The sequence below is a fragment of the Podarcis liolepis genome (genome assembly GCF_965112155.1).
Source record: "Podarcis liolepis genome assembly, chromosome: 17".
Classification (NCBI taxonomy): domain Eukaryota; kingdom Metazoa; phylum Chordata; class Lepidosauria; order Squamata; family Lacertidae; genus Podarcis; species Podarcis liolepis.
Genome location: NC_139571.1, coordinates 18,548,144 through 18,570,121, shown reverse-complemented (window position 1 = coordinate 18,570,121; position 21,978 = coordinate 18,548,144). Strand labels below are relative to the sequence as shown.

The 21,978-nt window shown below is 43.8% G+C and overlaps 1 protein-coding gene across 4 annotated transcripts in view; it reads left to right on the top strand.

Moving 5' to 3' along the window:
- The window catches only part of CCDC171 (coiled-coil domain containing 171), a 209,797-nt gene that overhangs the window by 107,437 nt on the left and 80,382 nt on the right, over positions 1 to 21,978 (top strand). For all 4 annotated transcript variants that reach the window (XM_083482216.1, XM_083482214.1, XM_083482215.1 and 1 more), the window contains 2 exons: positions 15,024 to 15,169; positions 18,353 to 18,407. In XM_083482216.1, coding sequence (XP_083338342.1) covers positions 15,024 to 15,169; positions 18,353 to 18,407 — 201 coding nt within the window. The remainder of the gene's footprint in view (positions 1 to 15,023; positions 15,170 to 18,352; positions 18,408 to 21,978) is intronic.

Genomic DNA, 21,978 nt, shown 5'->3' with positions numbered 1-21,978 from the left:
AATTCCTCAAAGTCGATGGGCACAATCCACCAGGCAAAGTTGCTCCTTTTGTTTCAGTGATCATTTCCCATTGAGATAAATTAAATATAAGCAGCATTGCCTGCTCAGTTGGGCCCAACAATTAGCACAAACATCCCCCCCCCCAAAAAAAAAGATCTCATCACAATTATTAAGATCAAATGCTCTCTAAAATTTACCATTGATGTGTTAAGTTAGGACAGCAAGGATGCATGTGAAAGTTCACTGTGCTTATCCTTTAGCTTTGGAATACAGTGGTACCTTGGTTCTCAAACACCTTGGTTCTCAAACGCTGAAAACCTGGAAGTAAGTGTTCCGGTTTTCCAACGTTTTTGGAAGCCGAACGTCTGATGCAGCTGTCAGCTATTGTTTCCGGGGCATCTGCACCAATCAGAAGCTGCACCTTGGTTTTTGAACATTTTGGAAGTCAAATGGACTTCTGGAGCGGATTGAGTTTGGCACTTTGGTTTTTGCTATTTATTTTGCGTTTTTTGTTTTTGAGGCTTTTTCAGTTCATTTGTTTTTGTGACTGTGTGGAACCCAGTTCAGCTACTGACTTATTGACTGCAGAATGGATAAAAGCCCCCCATCCAAACAGTGACTATCATCTGTATAAAGATATGAACTGCAGAATAACAGAATGGAAGAGGATTGATATTATAGCAAACTGAAAAATTATCACTGTTCTTTCCTTTTCTGGTCTTTACTGTTGTTGTTTTTCGATTTGTAATGCAAATTCTACATTATGTATCTTTTTGAATTCATCAAATAAAGGAAAATGATTGGCAAAAAGCATGCAAGCAAGCAAACAAACAAACAAACAAACAAACAGTGACTATCCTCAGTGCAGCTAAGAAAAAAAATATTTTTAATTTTTATCATCTCTAATATTGTGTTGGGACGTGGGTGGCACTGTGGGTAAAACCTCAGTGCCTAGGACTTGCTGATCGTAAGGTCGGCAGTTTGAATCCCCGCGGCGGGGTGAGCTCCCGTCGTTCGGTCCCAGCTCCTGCCCACCTAGCAGTTCGAAAGCACCCCTAAGTGCAAGTAGATAAATAGCTACCGCTTTATAGCGGGAAGCTAAACGGCGTTTCCGTGTGCGGCACTGGTGCTGGCTTGCCAGTTGCAGCTTTGTCACGCTGGCCACGTGACCCGGAAGTGTCTTCAGACGGCGCCGGCTCCCGGCCTCTTAAGCGAGATGAGCGCGCAACCCTAGAGTCGGTCACGACTGGCCCGTACGGGCAGGGGTACCTTTACCTTTATCTTTTTAATATTGTCTTATTTTATAGTACAGTGCATTGATTATTGCTTTCATTTTATGGATCAATGGTGTTGTTAGAGAGTAACATTCATGTTAAATTGCTGTTTTAGGGGTTATTTTTAAAAATCTGGAACAGATTAATCCGTTTTGCATTACTTTCTATGGGAAAGCACGCCTTGGTTTTGGAACACTTTGGTTTTGGAACGGATTAAGTTGGAGAACCAAGGTACCACTGTACTGTTCCCTCGGTGAACAGCCACTATTTCCCATAACGTCTCACGTATGAGCAGGCTTTTAGTGGCTCAGTATGGCTTTTGGGGATTGGGGTGCAGTTTTAACACTAGTGAGTTGCGTGCGTGGAACGTAGGGAGCTGAGTTAGACCTTTGGTCCATCTTGCTCAGCGCTGTCCACACTAAGTCATAGCAGCCTTCAAAACTGGGTCTGTTTCAGCCCTGCATAAAAGATGGGAGTTGGACCTGGGACGTTCTACAAGCAGATCAGATGCTCAGCCACGACTGCCTTACTCCATAACATGTAATGTTCTACTTAGCACTACCCAGTTAACAGGTTCTGTGAGCGTCAAAGTAGCACACAGCGCAACCTTAAAAGTAATGCAGCCTGGAATTTTTTATATACTAGATTTATTTGCTAGGAAGGCTGGATAATTTTAAGAATACTCAATCTGTCACCAAGGGCATTTGAGACTTGGCAGGTGTGATAATGCCGATTATTGTGTTCTAACGTGATAACATATTTTTTTGGTATGCTTTCAAAGAGGTTTGATGAAAAGGCTAATACTCGAGTAGAATAGCTGTGAATATGTTTGGTGTAAATTCAGAAAATGAATCTGAAGCTCTCATTCATCGACTCCCACGAGTGTTTCCTTTTCTTTCCCCCCCAGAGAAACCAGCTAGATTTAGAATACTCAAAGGGATGGTGATGTTTGCCAGAAATCGTGTTGTCACTTTGGCAAGAAGGAGCAATTCTAAACACTGTATCTATTAAATTAAAAGCTGTTGTTCATTAAAGAACATAATGTAGCTGATTATTCATTAGTGTACAAGTTAATAGTAAACTGTTAATCAAATTTATCATGTTAAAGCAAGCTAGAGAGAGAGAGATCCCTTCTGAATTGTTTGGAGACTAAATTTCATAATTCATTAATTACTTAAAGGCTTTAGTTGTTTAAAAAGTTTTGTATAATGTATATTCTCAGCGACTAAATAATTTATAGAGGCTGGATTTTACACTGGAATTTACACCTGCGCTTCCTTCAGTAACACAATAATTCCTGGAACACTTTGATTTTTTTCATTCATAAAAAACCCATTAGTTCACATGCAACGTGACAATGCCTTTTAACAAACATTTTTTTATAATTATCTTTTTTGCATATCTACAGGAGAATGGAGCAAGATGCATCCTTTTATGTGTTTATAGCGCCTGGGCTAACTCTTTAGAATTTTGATTTGAAAAACCTGGGACAGTCACTAACCCATGAGCCACAACCCTTCTTGTTTCCTGCTGTGAAACATTTCTAGAAAAGTATTGCTCTTCTTTCTCAATTGGAACACCTTTCACAAAGTTGCATCTCAGGGACACTTTTGACATAATTGATATCCCGGGAATGACTGCTGGAAATATGCCTGTGAATCCATGTGCACAATGACTTGTTGGAATGTATTATCCTCTAAGCGTGCCGAAAGGTTGGATTCTGGTCTTGGATCAATTTTTAAAATGTAGAAAGTTCTCTTAATCCTCTCATTTCCCCCTTCTTCATTTTTTAGAGGAGTGCTGTACATTGTGTGCAAATCCATAAGTACTTTATTTTTAGCTCAAGGGCACATGAGACAGTGTGCGACATAACCGTATGTATTTTACAATGTTGTCTGCTTCTTGTAAACAAATATCAAATGGTATCTTAAATACACATACAGGTTAAGTACTTAATTTGTTCCAGAGGTCGGTTCTTAACCTGAAACTGTTCTTAACCTGAAGCACCACTTTAGCTAATGGGGCCTCCTGCTGCCGCCATGCGATTTCTATTCTCATCCTGAAGCAAAGTTCTTGACCTGAGGTACTATTTCTGGGTTAGCGGAATCTGTAACCTGAAGCGTATGTAACCTGAGGTACCACTGTATTAGATTTCAATTATAGCTCCTAATTCTTTTCTTTTTTCATTAGTCAATCAAAGGTTCTGGTATTCCTCCTCCAAAGGTTTGCAGATATTTCTTTCTTTCTTTCTTTCTTTCTTTCTTTCTTTCTTTCTTTCTTTCTTTCTTTCTTTCTTTTTTTCTTCTACTCTTCCTTTCACCAAATGGTCCCAGGGCGGGGCACCAAATTATCATATTTAAAACACGTACAGTGGAACCTCGATTCCCAAACTCCTCCATTGTTGTACGTTTCGGTTCTCGAATGCTGAAAACCCGGAAGTAAATGCTTCTGTTTTCAAATGTATTTTGGAACTTGAACGTGCGACGCGGCTTCCGCCGACTGCGAAAAGCTCTTGCAACCAATAGGAAGCCGCGCCTCAGTTGTTTGGAAGCCGAATGGGCTTCCAGAATGGATTTCGTTTGAGAACCAAGATACTATTGTCATTGAAAAACATACACCTCAAAGGCCATTCCACAACCTGGTGTCACCGCCAAAAAGCCACGGCAAAGTTTTTAGCTTTAATTTCTCAGGGGTTCCAGAAACTGGCTAACAAATATAGGAGTACTATTTGATGCCAGGATAAGAGATTTTCATAGACACCCTTTTAAAGATTCTTTATTTATGTATCAGTTTCATAGAATTGTAGAGTTGGAAGGGGGTCGTTGCGCTGGGCCCGGGGGTAACCCGAGTAACGTGGTCCAGGTCTGGTCCCGAATCCAAGGGTTCCGCGAGGAGGCAGTCCGACAGGGCCAAGGCAGGACATGAGGCAGCAAACCAGGTCAGGCACAGGATCACAGGCAGGTTTGGGCAACATTGCTTCTGCAACCTGGGGCGGGGTCCAGCAGCCTTTTATCTCTGTAAGTCCTGATCCCCCGGCGACTCACCTCCCTTTCCCAATGGTGAGCACTCCTCCTGCAAGTACTCAGGTCTCTCCTTCTCTTAGACCTTAGTCTCTGCAGCTCGGGAGACGTCGGTGGGTTACTAGACCCAGGGGCCTCCTCAGCCTCCCCTGACCCAACCAGCAGTGGAGCAGCTGTAAGTGATGGCCCAGCTGAAGGCAATGAGGTAATCCCCGCATCTGGAGCCAGGGCAGGCTCAGGCCCCTGACTCGGCCCAGCTGGTGCTTGTTGCAGGGGAACCTGTGCAGACTGGGACTCTTCAGGATCAGGCCCCAGACTTGGTTCAGATGATGCCTGAGGCAAAGGATCCGGTGCGGACTGAGACTCCTCTGGCTCCGAGTCCGAGCCCGAGTCCCAGGCCATCACAGTTGTTTTTGGACAGTAGGAAAGATGGCTGCTGGAGACTATGGAGAGCATCTTCCATCAGAAAACTGCGCTAGATTGGTGCACTCTGTATCCTTGAGTACGAATCTTTGAGTGCAGATCATGGCTGAGGAGTAGAGACCACAATCCCTGGTTCAGAAGGTTTCGTTAAGCCAAACCTTGGTTTAGCTGTCATGTTGTGCTGAACTAAAAGGACCTGATAAGAGCAAAGCAGCTGTGATCTCCCTGGGAACAGCCATGTTGGTCCTGGGCCATGATTTGGCTTAGCACAGAGGTCAGAAAGCTTTTTAAGTGGCGGGCCAGTCCACTGTCCCTCAGGCCTTGTGGTGCGCCAGAGAAGTGGCACTGGGGGGAGCTGGAAGAAGAGGCAAGGGGGCAAGTAGTCCCACCCCCAGTCACTGCGCTTCCCTTCCCTTGGGCTGCCACCACCACTGCTGCTGCTTCTCGTGGGTAGGCAAAGGGAGCTCGTTCGCTCCGCTCTCTGGCCCCTAGGCACACCCGGGTGGCAGAGGAGGAGGGAAGATGAGCGGCGCGAAAGGGCTGGCTCCGGAGAGGGGCTGCTTAAAATGGTGCTCAGCCAGCTCAGCCCAGCCCCCTTCCTCCTCTAGGCAGGGCGGGGAGAAGCCAAGAGGAGGGAGGGAGGAAGCGCCGCCGCAGTGTGTGTGTGTGTGTGTGTGAGGGAGGGGGGGAATGGAAATGGCGCAGGGCGGAAAATGGCGCAGCCCAAACGAGCAGAATCCCCACACCGATCCACGGACAGTCCGCGGGCCAGATCCTGAAAGCAATTGGTCCTGATCCAGCCTGCAACCCTTAGTTTGCCGACCCCTGGCTTAGCACTACCTGCAAATGCAATTAAATCTGTTGCATTTAATTTTCAACAGCGCCTGCCCTTAGGATGATTAAATAAGGAGATATATTTACAAACAACAACAACAACAAAAATAATAACAACTAATGAAAATTGATGTTTGGTTTGCCTTCTGTACCTTTGTTGAGGGAATGCCCCTACCAAATCCTTTTTTATTATTTATTTTCTGCTTCTAATGGGTTGTTTTTTCTTCTTCTTAAATCTGCCGCAGAAGGCTTAATGGTATTATTGCTTTTTTTGTAATTATACTAATAAACACTTCTTTCCATGACCTTGGAATTTAGACTGCAGTGGGAAAGATTTATTGACTTGTACGTTTGAGGGGGTTGGGGAATGGGATTATTTCACGAGTTAAATGCAAAGGTGTTAAACAGACGTGCACGCAGACCACTTATCCCGGTTAGTTTAAAGCTTTTATGTACCTTTAAGATTTTGTTCAAATATACAAGAAGGCTCTTGTTAAATCCAGTTTCCTGAGAGATCTTTGTTAGAGCATTGAATCAACTACAAAGTAACTATATTACCTTGAGATGTGCAGAGGGAATCGATAGACCTATAAAGTTGTGCGTAATTTTTTTCTTAATGTTCTAAACCCTATTTTTCTGAGCAGCTTGAATATCAATGCATGGGACTTTTCTCTGGCTTCTGATACCTTCTGATATCCAAGTCCCTTATACCTAGCAGTTTTTGTTGTTATTTTAAACTAGAGAGTTGCGCTTATAGGACTTGCCCTGTGGGCGTCTTTATTAACCTTAACCAACTTTTCCCATGATCTCCTTTTCCTTTTGTGCAAAGCTTTCATCTTTTTCTTTCTTTCCATAGAATTCATACCAAAATAGCTGCTCAAATAGAAATGAGATTGGATATCTTAGTAGTATGAACTCTGCGCTAATTCTGTTTGCCCTTGTTCACTTAAACAGACTACCATGGTTAAAGGGAGGACCTTGTAGGACTGCACACTTCATTTCCTCCTTTCCGCTACTCTTTGCCCAACCTACCATTGCACATTATCACAGATAAATCTTGTGTTTGCATTAATCACGGTGTTTACAAAATCTGAGCATGCTACTACTGTGTCTCCAAAACAGTAGATCCAGACCTTATTGGCCGGTTCAAGGCTTCACACATCGTGATGTTCCTTGTTACCTGTTGGCTTGGATCCTGAGAACCACAAGTCAAACAAAGTTTGCAGAATGGGATTTTCCTGTCCGCTCTCCTGTGTCTCCGAAAAGTTCCTCTGGAGGGTTGGGTCGCTCTTCTGAATAGTGTGAGAGTGGGGGGCTGCAGCAGAAAGAGGGGAATCCTTCAAAATCATGTGAAGTCACCCTGGGTGCCCGATTTTGCCAGATCTTACCTTACCCAGCAGTCTCCTTCCATTCCCTAGCCCAGGCAGGTCCAACTCCCAAGAGACTGCGATCTACTCCCGCTATATTAAAAAAACTGGCAGTGATCTAACCGTTGGATTGACCAAAGTTGTTGAACTTTTTTTTGGAGGAGGAAGATGTTGTTGAGCTTTTTTTTTGGGGGGGGTCAATCAGGACCACGCAATCGACCAGGGACACCCCACAATTGACTGGTAGATCGCAATCGACCGGTTGGACATGCTTGCCCTAGCCCATCCTATTCAGGAGAGTCCTGCAACCTTACCGAGACCCATGAGGGTCTAGGGAGTTACGGGTGGAGGAGAGGTACTTGGAAGGTCCTCTTCCACTTGCAGTTCTCTGATTGCAAGTCATGATGCTTTCATTATATGACTTGTGCACCTCTACGCCAGTGTGGTGTAGTGGTTAAGAGAGGTAGACTTGTAATCTGGTAAACCAGGTTCGATTCCTCGCTCCTCCACATGCAGCTGCTGGGTGACCTTGGGCCAGTCACACTTCTTTGAAGTCTCTCAGCCCCACTCGCCTCACAGAGTGTTTGTTGTGGGGGAGGAAGGGAAAGGAGAATGTTAGCCGCTTTGAGACTCCTTCGGGTAGTGATAAAGCGGGATAGCAAATCCAAACTCCTCTTCTTCTCAACACAATATTCTAAATATGCACAAAATTTCAATATCCTGAACTTTTAGTTTAGCTTTCAAAGTTAAATTGGTTAAAGTCAGATAGATAGATAGATAGATAGATAGATAGATAGATAGATAGATAGATAGATAGATATAGCATGGAATAGTGTTTCTGTAAAGTATTTCCATATATGTAATTTCTGTGTTATTATCCGTGGTTAGCCAGATTATATTTGCTTAATAATATTTTCAGGTCAGATATGCTAGTGGTTTACTTTAGATTTAATTGCCCCCCCCCCCAGATTTCTTTGTTAAGGTGTTTATAAGTATTAAAATATGTCTGATACGATTTTAAAATCATATCACAGTGTATGATCATTGCAGTGGGTGATCATATTTTTTTAAAAATAAATAAATTCACTATTGACTGCTATCTCCTGTCTTCTATGGAACGTTGGCAAGCCAAATTTATTTTTAAAAGTAAAAATAAAAACACCAACTTTGGAGAACTTGCACATGTTATTTCTGACAGATCTCTGACAACACTGTAATGCATGGAGGTACCTCATGATGTTTCTACATCATATGACAGAAGACGACTTGCCAATTTTCAAATGTTAAGAGTTCCAATTTTGGAGGCACATCGATTAAATTCCATCGTGAAAAGATAGCCTTTGGTTGCCCCAGGAGGGCTGAATTTAAAGATGGCTTAGCAGGAAAAGGTGAATCCAGGGCTTGAGTCTGTATTCTAGAACAAAAGCTTCCACCGTGGTAAACTTAATAAAGTCAGTTTTCTCTACAATGGTACCTTGGGTTACATATGCTTCAGGTTACAGACTCTGCTAACCCAGAAATAGTGCTTCAGATTAAGAACTTTGCTTCAGGATGAGAACAGAAATCATGCAGTGGCGGCGCGGCAGCAGCAGCAGCAGCAGGAGGCTCCATTAGCTAAAGTGGTGCTTCAGGTTAAGAACAGTTTCAGGTTAAGTACGGACCTCTGGAACGAATTAAGTACAGTGGTACCCCACAAGACGAACGCCTCGGAAGATGAAAAACTCGCTAGACGAAGGAGTTTTTCGTTTTCTTAGCCGCTTCGCAAGACGCATTTCCCTATGGGCTTGCTTCGCAAAATGAAGCTTGCCCCGCAAGCTCCAGGGATAGCGGGGAAGCGCAGCGTGTCTTCCCCGCTGTCCCCGGACCTCTTTTGAAGCAAGGGGCGGCGGGGAGAAGATCGCTTCTCCCCGTTGCCAGCCCCGCAATCTCCGGGGACAGAGGGGAACGCGCGCGCGCCTTCCCCTCTCTCCCCGGACCCCTTTTGAACCAAGGGGCGGCAACAGGGAGAAGTGATTCTCCCCGCTGCCCCTTCCCTTGCTTTAAAACAGGTCCGGGGACAGAGGGGAAGGCGCACGCGCCTTCCCCTCTGTCCCCGGAGATTGTGGGGCAGGCAACAGGGAGAAGCAATCTTCTCCCTGCCGCCCCTTGCTTTAAACAGGTCCGCGCGGCGCTTCCCCTCTGTCCCCGGACGGTCTCCATAGGAACGCATTGATTGATTTTCAATGCATTCCTATGGGAAACCGTGCTTCGCAAGACGAAAAACTCGCAAGAAGAAAAAACTTGCGGAACGAATTAATTTCGTCTTGCGAGGCACCACTGGATTTAACCCGAGGTACCACTGTATAGGCAGGATTCTTGCTTAGTATTCTCACTTAATATTCATGTCATGAGTCACCTGACTCCTGGGATAAATTCACTGTAAACAGGATCTTGTTATAACTATAGTGGGAAGTGAGTTTTTGCAAAAAAATTCAGAAGAAATTCTGTTTGTGAAATCTCCTTTATAAAAAAATGCACCTCCCATCTCTTCCTCCCTAAGCTTGTATCTCACTTCCAAGGGATAATTGGAGCGTAGGATTGCATTGCTCTGTTGCCAAGTTTGATATTAGTATTATTCTATTTTTAAAACATTTTGCCAGCTAATACAGCGAAAGCGAAATGTGGCTAATGTTATCTGAAGCTGAGCCGGGGTGGCATTGAAATGCACTTTGAACCTGGCTCTCGTTCAGCAAGACTTACTCCTTTATATGCTTGGCTATTTTGTCTTTAACAATATAATGTGTTAAATATAATGTGTCTTAAGGCTCTTTGCATTTCCAAACGAACACTCTCTGCGTCTGCACAACGCTGTAGGCCGGCAGTAGGTGGGCGTTTTGTGTTTTTGTCCTGCTCTCTCTTATCCAGCTTCAACTTTCCAGCGGTTCAAATTTGTCTACGACAACGCTTCCAAGATAAATGCGCTATCGGGCTTTGAAATTTTCCTATTTCTGTAAATATTAAGGCCCAGGGAGCAAAAGAAAAAAGAAGAGAAAGGGGCTGTATTGTGGATTAAGTGAAATATCTCAAGGCTGTGCTTTTCTGATAACTGAACCTGAAGTGACCTTTCTCAGACACAATTACAGAGCTGTATGTTTTTCCTTTAATTTCATCAGGGGTTTAATTAGTATACAAATAAAACTTCTCTTATCTTCCTCTCTACCTAATTGGCTTGTCTTCGCTTATATATGAAGCATGTGAAAGTGGGCTGTAATTAGGGTGACCGTGTTAACCTTTTTCCCTCAGACGTACTCCTGCCTCGAGGCCCGAAAACAGGGCTTTGGATTATTGCTTTGCAATCACGGCGCGTCTCCCATAGGCTTTCTCATGAGCAGAAGGGCTTTGGGTGCTGCCGCTTCCCACTGCTTAACGGGGAATCTTCATTCTTCTCCCCTCTAAATGTTTATTGATTATCTCGCCGTTCCACACTCAGCCTCCAACAACTTAATATCAGGTGACAGTCAGGAGAGTTCTCCAAGTAATTAGAGTTGAGCATTGGGGGAACAATTAGGACCAGAGTTATTAAACTTGATTTATCCTATTCTCCCCTGAACAGTTTCTTGGATATCAGAACATCGCGCTTTTCACAATCTCTACCCTGGTTGAGAAATTAGTGGCTAGCCCGCTGCTTATCATGGCCGCCTTGTTGCCTTGAGGCACACCCTCTTGGTTTCCGTCGTTCGGCTGGAAATATTAGAGCCCATAAAGTTTATCGGGGGTTTTAATTAGATCAATCTGAAGAAATGGGGAGTGGGGGGCGGTGGAGGGGGAAGGCTTAGCAACCGAAAATATATTACTTTAAAGCACTCCGGACTATTGCTCAACCATTTTTGAGGTTAAGTGATTCCAACCGTTTTGGTGGTTTAGTAATTCCAACCATTTTGGAGGTTTATCTTTAACCTGCAAAGGCCAAGTTTAAAAAGCAGAGGTGAGACTTTCTCCTGAAAGTGTCCAGGATAGTCATCATTTGATGCCTGCAAATTATTCTTCACCTCTCCAGGTCACGTAAACTTTTGTTGCTTTCAGGTTTCCCCTCTATTGTCTTTGAACAACTTGGTGGTAGGGATTCAAAGCAGATTTAGCATCCTTAAAAAAACAAACCGGAGCCCCCCAAACCTCAAAAATCTGCTAAAATTCCGCCTGCCGTGGTCTTATCCGAGGCAAAAAAGAAAGGTGGAATTTTTTTTAATTGTAAAAATTGGGTGCAATGGTAGTAAGGAATCATTTTGATGGTTACTTCAGGAGCTCTTCAGAAATGCAAACCCTTCTGAACTGGTTTTCATGAAATACTAAGCCATGGTTTGGTGTTGCATGAGTGAGCCTAAGGCTCATGTGTTCCCTATGGTTTGTGCTTGTTCTCCAAACCAGAATTGCAAACCACAGTTTGATCGTGGTTTGCAGTTCATGTTGGGAGGGCAGGTAACCAACAGAGTTTGCCAGTTAGGATGTAATGGCCAGGTTTTTGGGGGGTTTTCTTGCTTTTTTTGCAGTAAATAGGAAATAGCTCAGTGTAGTTTTAATTCCGTTGAGTAAGTGTTTCTAGGAGGAAAAGCGTTTAGATTATTTTGTTAGGAAAAGTGGAAGAAGAGAAATGGTCTAGCCTCTTTTTATTTTCCCAGCGTATAAAGTTGCGCCCTGTTGCCTGCAAACTGAATGCTTGAAATGATGACTTAGCTGCACTCATCAATTCATCGTGTTTGCCTGTGTGCCAATATCACATATAGTTCACACTGTGATGCTAAATGGAAGTAGCACCTTCTTTGCCTTGCTTACTGAGTGCGATGTCAGAACATTTAAAGCACACATGAAGCCCATTTAAACAGGTTGGTTTAAAACCTATTTAATCTCAAATGGATTGCACCCTATGGTGCATTTCTGTATATTATATGTTTTTATTATTGGCAAGCAACTCCGAAGCCTGGCTGAAGTAAAAAGCGGGGTATTATTATTATTATTATTATTATTATTATTATTATTATTATTAAAAAACAAATAGTTGCAGTCTAGAGAAGCCTGAATCTATCTTCTGCAGGCAGAAGGAGGTTTTTAGTCTACTACCCACCAACAGCAGGCGCCTCTCAATCATGCCTATAGCTAGCTGCAACTTTTCATGGGCAAAAGACCTCAAGAAGAAGAAGAAGAAGAAGAAGAAGAAGAAGAAGAAGAAGAAGAATGAAGGCCTACCTAATGCCATCAATGTTGTAAGAATATCTAAGCTTCTCGGTGTGGAATCTCAACATAAAAAAGACATTAAGGGAGTGATGGTCTAAAGCTAAACTCTGAAGCCCCCCCCCCCAATTGCCGTGCACTTGGGTGTAGGAAGGCAAAAGACCTGCATGCAAGGAATAGCACATTCTGTATAAGAATAAAATAGAGTTAAGTTCAGATTTATAATGTACAGAATGTGTCTTGTTTTGTAGTGTCATATTTCTCCCGGAGAAATATTTGGTGCTGTTTGTTTTTCTTAAAAAGGAAAAAAAAAGGACCATATATTCTTCCTGCAGTATCAAAAAGGCTTTTGAAGCAATGAATTTATCTTCTATATGAATTTTAAAAAAAAGGGAAAGGGGAAATTCTTGAGTAATGCAATCTCCCTCCCACCAACCCTTCTAAATTCGATCAACTGAATTTTGCGTGAATGTGGTTTTCCCATTTGATAAAGAAAGTATACGTGGCAATAGGCACATTCATCCTAGAACACTGTTGTTACGAGATAACTATATTTTCTCCTTCAGCTGTATTGTCACTGTCTTGCAGACTTTAAATGTACATTTTGCATTTAAATGCTAGTTTAAATTCAGTACAGTGGTACCTTGGGTTAAGTACTTAATTCGTTCCGGAGGCCTGTTCTTAACCTGAAACTGTTCTTAACCTGAAGCACCACTTTAGCTAATGGGGCCTCCTGCTGCCGCCACGCCACCGGAGCATGATTTCTGTTCTCATCCTGAAGCAAAGTTCTTAACCCGAGGTAATATTTCTGGTTTAGCAGAGTCTGTAACCTGAAGCATATGTGACCTGAAGCGTATGTAACCCAAAGTACCACTGTAATAGGAACTGGACTCCCCACCCCAATTTCTGATTTCTTCTCGGCATTCGTTCTCTGAGTCACTCCCAAGAGGAACATCTGTATCTGAAGATCTTTGAGGCCCTCTTGTCAATCATCCTATGTACAACCATTTCAGAGCAATGGAACCTGTAGAGAAATAATCTCAGAGCTATTCTTGGGTTCACGAGCCTCGATTCCAATATGTATGCGATGGTTATTGTTTTCCTGAATTTGCAGAATCCTCCCAAGGTGTGTGCCCAAGTCTTTCAAAAGCAATCTTAGAAGTGGCCCTCTGCTTCCCAGGTGTTTGATATAATCTGAGCTTGCCCTGCAGAGGTCCTTTGGGCTTCCGTTCCACAGTTGAGTTTCCATTGACATAGGCTAAGTTTGCTTGCTTAGCCTTCCTGGAAATCAATACCCCAAATTCTTCTACTGCTTGATCCTTTCAAATCCTCAGATGGAAGATGTTAAGAATAGATGTAAAGCGTTATGCAGATATTTTAAAATTCCTGGCTCCATTTTGAAGGTTATAACTTTTTAATTTGTCAAAGTAGCATATAGGAATTTAGTCCTGCTACAGTACAGCTAAGTCCTTTTGCAATAAGCATTACAGCTGAAAGGTAAACTCTTACAAAAAGGTGTATTTTTAGAATTAGATTTTTGTGTAAGAAACTCTAAATACAGACAAGAATAAACAAAATGCAGAGACTACGAAAAATCTAATATAGCCCTGGCATATCTCTAGGCTCTACAAATTGTAATATCTTTCAACAATAGGGAAGGCTAGATTAAAAGAAGAGCTTGAGCTGTGAATTGAAAATTGGGCTTAGCAAATCCAGAATAAAGGCCTTGATTGTAGTTTGCATGCAAGTTGTCTAATTGTTTGTCCTTTGGGGAATTGTGTGCATGAATGTATCAGTCTAAACTACTTTTCTACTTGAAACATTTTATGTTAGAGAGTAGATCCTGGGGAAGCCTTCAAGAGATGGAAACTGCAGTAAAATGTGAAAATCAGAAAAGCCATATGACTCACTTACAGAATGTTTGTGTTTTATACAGTGGTACCTCGGGTTAAGTACTTAATTCATTCCAGAGGTCCGTTCTTAACCTGAAACTGTTCTTAACCTGAAGCACCACTTTAGCTAATGGGGCCTCCTGCTGCTGCTGCACCGCCAGAGCACAATTTCTGTTCTCATTCTCAAGCAAAGTTCTTAACCTGAAGCACTATTTCTGGGTTAGCGGAGTCTGTAACCTGAAGCGTATGTAACCTGAGGTACCACTGTAATTGTCAGAATGGTATTGTAACAAATTGAGGGACTATAGAATGGGTGGTTCTCTCTTTCCATATATATATATAGTGTGTGTGTGTGTGTGTGTGAGAGAGAGAGAGAGAGAGAGAGAGAGAGAGATCTACAGGGTGGCCAACTTGAATAAAATATTGGGGGGAGGTAAGCCCCGCCCCTTATAATCGATCACATGATGCACCGAACTCACGCCATTTGAATGGCAGTGCCCATCAACTGGGAGGGGGGCCCTCAAATATTTTATTGGGGGGCTGAAGGCCCCTCGACCTCTAGGAGCTGGCTCCTATTTATATTTATGTCATCTGTTTCATCTATATTTCTATTCCTTTCCCTCCTGAGCAGCAGTTTTCCATTAAAACGCTTCCATAAATTGAGATGCTTTGGGGTTTCTCTTTTTAAAATATACTTTAAATTGCACATGTAACTCTTCATTCGAAATACTGTAAGGAAAGCATAAAATAACTTTAAAAAATCTGTATAGCACCTGTAGTATCTGCGATTGTGGCAGGTGGGAGTGTTCTTGTGTGCTGCCGTAATGCAGTTAAATTTTTCAACGCGCTGGATGTTGTAAGAAGGGTAAATAGATACTATTTTTATTAGAAAATAGCCTCAATCTATTTCACAGTCAGTCTGTATTCCTCTTTGTTTAATAGCCTATGGCATAAATTGAAGTTAATTATCGGAGCTGACAAGTAACTCTGCTTTCTGTCTGCTCCCAGAGTCTCTCCGAGGCAAAGATGGAGCTGAGAAGAAAAGATCAATCTCTGCGTCAGCTCAATAGACATCTTACCCAGCTGGAGCAGGACAAGCGTCGGCTGGAGGAGAGCATACGCGATGCAGAGAGTGCCCTCCGCATGGCAGCAAAGTGAGCACTGGGGCCTTGGGGAGATCACTTGAAACAGACAAAAGATCAATTCTTACTTTCATGCAAAGGGTTTTAGCCTTGGATAATGCAGCGCTGGAAAACAAAAGTACAGCTGCCTGTCTTTGAAATTTAGTAAAAGATCCTCTTGAAGGAAGAAAAGTTAGTTCAACATACTAATGGCCCATTTCAGTCATTGCGGAGCCCAAGGATGGGTGTGATTTTAGGACAAGCGGTGCTGACCCCTTCTCTCTTTCCTGTTGCACAGCGCTCGAGCCACCATCGCTGGCTAGCAGACTTGAATTCAGCAAGCGGTCCTGGCGAAAGAGCAAAGGGCTTTATATGAAAAGCCAGCGTAGGGCAATACGTGGCAGACTAGAGCGAGGCGTATATTGCATCTGCAAGAATGAAGATCAGAATACTTGCACGTGTTGGTCTATAAACCTCTGTGGCAACACACAAGCACCATCATTGGCCATGCTTTGTGTCGGCTGATGGTTGCCGTTTGCAAAGACCTGTGCGCTGGCAAATCTGGGTTTCTCTCTCCCTTCAGATCTTCTCAGCACCATCCTTCCTCCATTTTAGCTCTGGTGTCTTGGCTTCTTCTTAAACAGCTGCCCGCCACCACAAGGATCTCCCAACCCTCAGACTTTCGCCTGCTTCTTTTAGCGGCTGACGCTACTTCTGTCGGGTCCAGGCTCAACCTCAGTCTCTTCTGAGTCTGTCACCTCACAGTCTTCCCCCTGCAGGCAGTGCTGTGCATTTATTGTCTTCAGTCAGAACCCTCGAACTCAGGGTGGTCAAACACACATCTCAAAACCCACAGGCAGCCCTCAATGCCTTTTTTCAGCAGCCTTCGGCAACATTTGACCCATCAATTCAGCCTTTGAGGAAGTTGCATTCCCAAAGCCGACAAAGCAGAGGCGAAGAAAGGTGGGGGCGGTCTGCCCTGGGTGTCATCCCTGAGGGGGGGTGTGACATCACCGCAGGTGACACCCCCCCCGGGACAGTTGCCGCTGCCGTACCCCCATGGGATGCGCCCCGCCGGCAGCGCATCCCCACCGGCGGCCAGCCCTGCCTCCACAGGCCGCGCTGGGTGCCGAAGCAGCTAGCTTCGCCTCTGCGGCTAAGTGAGCCGCTGGTCTTTGGGAAGGAGGCGTGAGGGCTCCAGCCATGTTCTAGAGTCCTCCCTCCTCCTTCCCAAAGCCTAGTTAGTTATTTCCCAACTTTGGGAAGGAGGCAGGGGGAGGGCTCTAGGACCCTGCCAGAGCCTTGTGCCTCCTTCCCAAAGTCTGACACTTCGCTTAGCTGGCTTTGGGAAGGCAGCGCAAGGCTGGGGTTGGGGTCAAAGGTTGGCTTTGTTCCCCTCCTGCATGCAACGAGGCAGTGTGTGGCCCACAGGTTCCGTGGCGAAGTACTCTTGTGGCCCACTTGGTATGAAAAGTGTGAACTGCCCTGACCTAACAAATCGCAAAGTTCATTCTGAAAATCCTACAGACATATCATTGGACTACAGTCATACCTCAGGTTGAATGTGCTTTGGGATGAGCGTGTTCGAGTTGTGCTCCACGGCAACCCAGAAGTAATGGAGCGTGTTACTTCCAGGTTTTGGCGTTTGTCCATGTGCAGATGCTCAAAATGATGTCATGCGCATGCGCAGAAGTGGCGAAAAGCGACACGTGTGTGTGCAGACGTGCCATCGCTGGTTATGTTTGCTTCTAGATGCGAACGGGGCTCCGGAACGGATCCAGTTCACATCTAGAGGTACCACTGTATAACAAAGGGCCAAAAAGGGCAGAAATAACCTACCACAGCTTACGCTTGACCCATATAAAAGAATCCACATAAATTCTCAGCTGTCATGATGGAAACCCTCACAAAACATACATTAACTGTATCAGCCTAGCTGTTTCGTTTCAGACATTCAACCCCTTTCTCCCAGGCTTCAAAAATAAACTTATCAGTCTATTCTATTACTGCTACTACTACAAGAATGTTAATTTATTACCTGCCAAAGGACTGGTTATAGCAATTAAAAATACAACATCATTACGAAATTACAAAGAATGAAAACTAACATTGCAATCTCGCCACAACTCACGGTCACGAAAGTGACAAACTAAATGGCTTGGAAATTTCAACTTTCTTGACACACCTGGCTAGGCATGAGATGACATTAGGAATATATTAGTCCATTCTGCCCAAAGAGGGTATTCTGAGTTTGATTGCTTTTCTCTCAGTATGGTAAAACTAGGAAGTTTGGCAGTACACAACGATATGTGAAGTCAGGCTTCTCATTCTCCACTGGAAAATGAGAAGGGAGATCTTTGCAGGGAAGATATGGCAAGCAGGGGGATTTTCCACATACCCACCACTGTCCCCTCAAAACTCTGCCCCTCTTCATTCCCTAATTAGGGTGTAAAAGAAGGGAAATGTGGTGGCAGCATTCAAAGGATAAGCCGTGTGTTGGCCATTGCACACCTGAATGCAAGGCCAATTTTGGCAGGTGTTCTTAGTAAGGAAGTCATTCTGTTTAGAATGGGACTTTTGACCTAAACAGTGATGAAACTAACAGTCAGGAAAAAATCTGCATGTACATGTTCTTTTATAAGAACTGTTTGGTTTGTAAATACTGAACTGAATAACTCAACAGCTAACCAGATTGTTAACGGAATTGAAGACATACTCCTTTACACTGTTGAAACCCAAGATATACCCTATTCTCAACATTTCTAGGTACACTAGGATCCAGATGATCCTCAGCCACAAGCATTAAATTCTGAATTTGTGGAAGCATCCATAGCAGCTCATTAGCAAATACTAATGAAAGACTCGGAGCCTACCCAGTGTTGTCCAGTGTGGAATCGTAGGTAGAGCTGTTATCGGCCCCCACAGTGGAAATTTGTCAAGACTTGCTTATCAATCTGCTTTCTACAGGAAGCACCATATGCTTCACCTTCAGTCTGCTGAAGAAAAAGAAGAGAAAGCGTTGCCTGTGGCAGTCTCTTTATAGCTATCTAAGCTAAGCATTTTATACTTGCATCAGAGTTATCCAAGGACAGCAAATCTTGAGGCTGTTGACAAAGCTAACAAATAATGGATGTGACATTAATTGTGACTGTAAACATGCTAGCCAGTGTCTGTTACGAGTTGTTTTCTTGTTTTCTTTTTTCTTTCCTTCAACAGAGACAAAGAATTAATCGCTGCCCATATGAAATCAGTAGAAGCCAACCTTCAGAATGTGAGTAACTTGCTTGACTCTCTCCCTGACCCCCAACCCCGGCCACGTTTGTATCTCAATAATAGTATTTTTGAATTATTTTTTATTTTATTTTCTGTACTAAAAGAAACACTGTTATTGGAATGGCCACATTCTAAAAACAATGTCATGATAAAATGTGACCACGCCTAATTATTTCCAAGTCCTGGCTTTGATCAATGCCGCTTACCCTGGGCAAGATGATGCGTTAAAACACGGGTCAGCAAACTTTTTCAGCAGGGGGCCGGTCCACTGTCCCTCAGACCTTGTGTGGGGCCGGACTATATGTTGCCATGATTATGACCCACGTTGTTTGCAAAAACCCTTATTGGGACCAACCCCATCGTTGCCCAAATGTAATTTTTTTTTTGGGGGGGGTGTTCCTTCATACACCTACGCTGCTTCCTTTGTGTTTTACGCGTTGACAGTTAGTATTTCTCTTGTAAGGCAGGGTGGGGGGCTGAGGTAAGCACGCCATTCCTGTCAGCCCTGGAGAACGTGTGCGCATGCGTGAGTGAAGGGAAAAGCCATTGGCCATGCTAAGTCAGGCTGGCGCCGCTCAAGCAAAAAGTTCTTTTCCCTGCGTGAGGGAAAACAAGGCGGCGGCTATTTGCCTTTCCATGCACCGTGTAGCTAATGAATGGCCTCCCCAGCAGAGCACAGAACTGTTTTGGAGTGCAGCCGCCCAGGCGCTCCCCGCATCTTGTTGCGGGGATCACCGCCGCCACAGACATGGGCAGGCGTCGCTCCCGAGGCGCCTCTGAGCCTCTGCCTCCGCAGCTGCTTTTGCTGAGGTCAGTCGCCGGCAGCTGTATGGTGGAAATCCAAACTGTGGCTCCTTTTCCCTCCCCCCCCCGGAAGAAAAGGTTGCTGCGCGCGTGGCGGACGGATAAGGGGCTTGGCTTGAGCAGCCACCCGCCTCACTTTTGACCCCCAACACTGGCTGAGTCGCAAAAACCATTGTGCGTGCATGCTATGCCGGCTGCCTAGATTCCTGGACCGTCTGCAGGCCGGATTTAGAAGGCAGTTGGGCCTGATCCGGCCTGCCCGCGGACCTTAGTTTGCCGACCCATTCTTTAAAACAGCAACACATTTATTTGTGCTGTCCAACTCATGGCACAGTTCATCTGGCACCATAATAAGGGATCCAAATAGGTAGTTTCAGGCCAATTTGCACAGCCGAGCCTCCTCTTGCGCTCTTTGCCATCGCCAAACCCATCAGGAATGCCATGCCACAACAGGCAATACACATTTTCCCAACTGTGCAAGATTGAAAATGCCTGAACTCTTTCCCCTTCAACCTCGATGTGAGGAGACTGTGAGCAACCTCAAAGTTCCCAGACCACAGCCACTCAGATGTTGCTCCTTTGTAGTTGAATGGTCCTCAGCAACATGCATCGAATACAGCTTTCCCCTTAAGGTGAACTTCGACCATGGGGGCAATTCACTAGAGGGAAAACTGCCCCTTGGGGGAGCTATACCTAATGTACACCTGTCTGTACTAAAGCAATAGATCATAAGCTCAATGTTAACTTTTCCTAGGGATTAGAGGAGTTAACTTCTTTGATCTATAATGTTGTTGATTTCTGGATTGTGTTTTCTGTGTTTTGGGGTTCTACTTTAAATTACTTATCAGAGCACACAGCATCCGGGATGTGGGTTCTTTTATGAAATAGATAAAATAAATATTATATTGGTGGTTGCTTTCTTGTGAGCAGTCTGGAAAATCAGGCCAGAAAGGTAACTGCTACTCTAAAATATTAATGCGTACTATGCTTTTTCACTGCTTCTTTTTCTTCTTTTTTTATAACTAACAGCAGGAGAGCATAGCAGCAAAAATTTAGAAAGATAAGAGTTTGCTCTAAGACCTTCCATTGTGGAAAAAGGCCTGCAGTTGCAGTAACAGAATGAGACTTAGGAAAAATCACTGGTGCTAAATAGATTACTTTTTATCATGTTTTGATGGTCTCATTTGTAATATACACAGGAAAGGGAAAGTTGTATAGTTACTTATCTACTTGGCTCAGAGGTTGCATAACCCATACCCTCCAACGTTTCTCCAATGAAATTAGGGATGTCCTATTCCCTAATCATCATCATAATTTTATTCTTTATACCCCGCCTACTGTAGTTGCTCCAGCTACTCTCGGTAGCTTCCGACATATATAAAAACATAATTAAACACTGAACATTAAAAAAGCTTCCCTATACAGGGCTGCCTTCAGATGTCTTCTAAAGGTGGTATAGTTACATATCTCCTTGGCTCAGAGATCGCATGACTCCATACCCTCTGATGAAAATAGGGACATCCTACCATACCTGCCAACATTTCTCTGATGAAATTAGGGACATCCTAAGGAAAAGCGGGACATTCTGGGATCAAATCAGAAACCAGGATGGCTTCAGAAATCCAGGACTATCCCTGGAAAATAGGGACACTTGGAGCAGTACTTATTACAGGAGCGGGGACCTTCAGCATGTTCACACGTCTTGTCCCACAAGGGGGTCCAGTTTGGCCTGCGAAGCCATTTTCCTGCAACCAGGCTCACCCTCCCATCAGCTGACATCACCGGGCTTAAGAATTTGTAGAACCCCAAAGCATTTAAATAAATTTTGAGGTTCAGCTAGCCAAATCCCCACACTGTCAGGAATTCCCAAGTTTTTGTGGTTTTGTGGTTTTCCCACTTGCACCAAACTATTCCTGCTTACCCCTTCCATCCATTTTATATGTACCACTGTCCTTGCTACTGATTTCCTAAAATGAACACAGGCTTTCCTCGTTGTACTTAAGTCCATTCAAAATATTTTACCACCCAGGTCTTCCCAAGATCCATTTACCTTTCAAGTCTCCTTTTGTTCTCTCCTGTTCCAAGAAGTTTTCTTTTGGCGCAACTTGATCAACAGTCAACTTGGAAAACCTTACCTTCCTAGATAAAGTGTGTTCCAGACTATTCCATGGCAGCTTCTGCCTCTTCGCTTTCCCTTTACAGTTCACAAAAGCTGGAATTGTGGGCTTCAGATACACATTCTTCATGGTTGTGTTATATATATAGTCATGCAACTCAATCTCATACATTTTTACTTAGAAGTATGTCCCACTCGGATCAGCGGGGCTACTTCCAAGTAAGTCTGCAACAGATGGGAAGATTACAGTTAAATTGCTGTTCAGTACATAACAAATTTGATAGAGGATGGAGAGAGACCAGATAGCTATCTGGTGAACTAGTTCAGAGTTGATCAGTACAGATATGATTTAGTACCGTATCTTAGTGGTTTTATGGTCTGTAGCAAACTGTTTCATTTCAGTTCTCAGTGTCCACATAATTTTAAGTACCTAGTGCATCATTTAAAGAGGACCATGTCATTCTTCCAAATTCACGTCCCTGCAGTATATGCCGTTTTTTTCTGTGTATAAGACTAGGTTTTCCTCCTAAAAAATAATGTCAAAAATTAGGGGGTGTCTTCTACACGGATACATCTCCCCCCCATTTCTTCAATCTGAGTCCCCAAAAGTAGGGGGCATCTTATACATGGGGGTGCTTATAGACAGAAA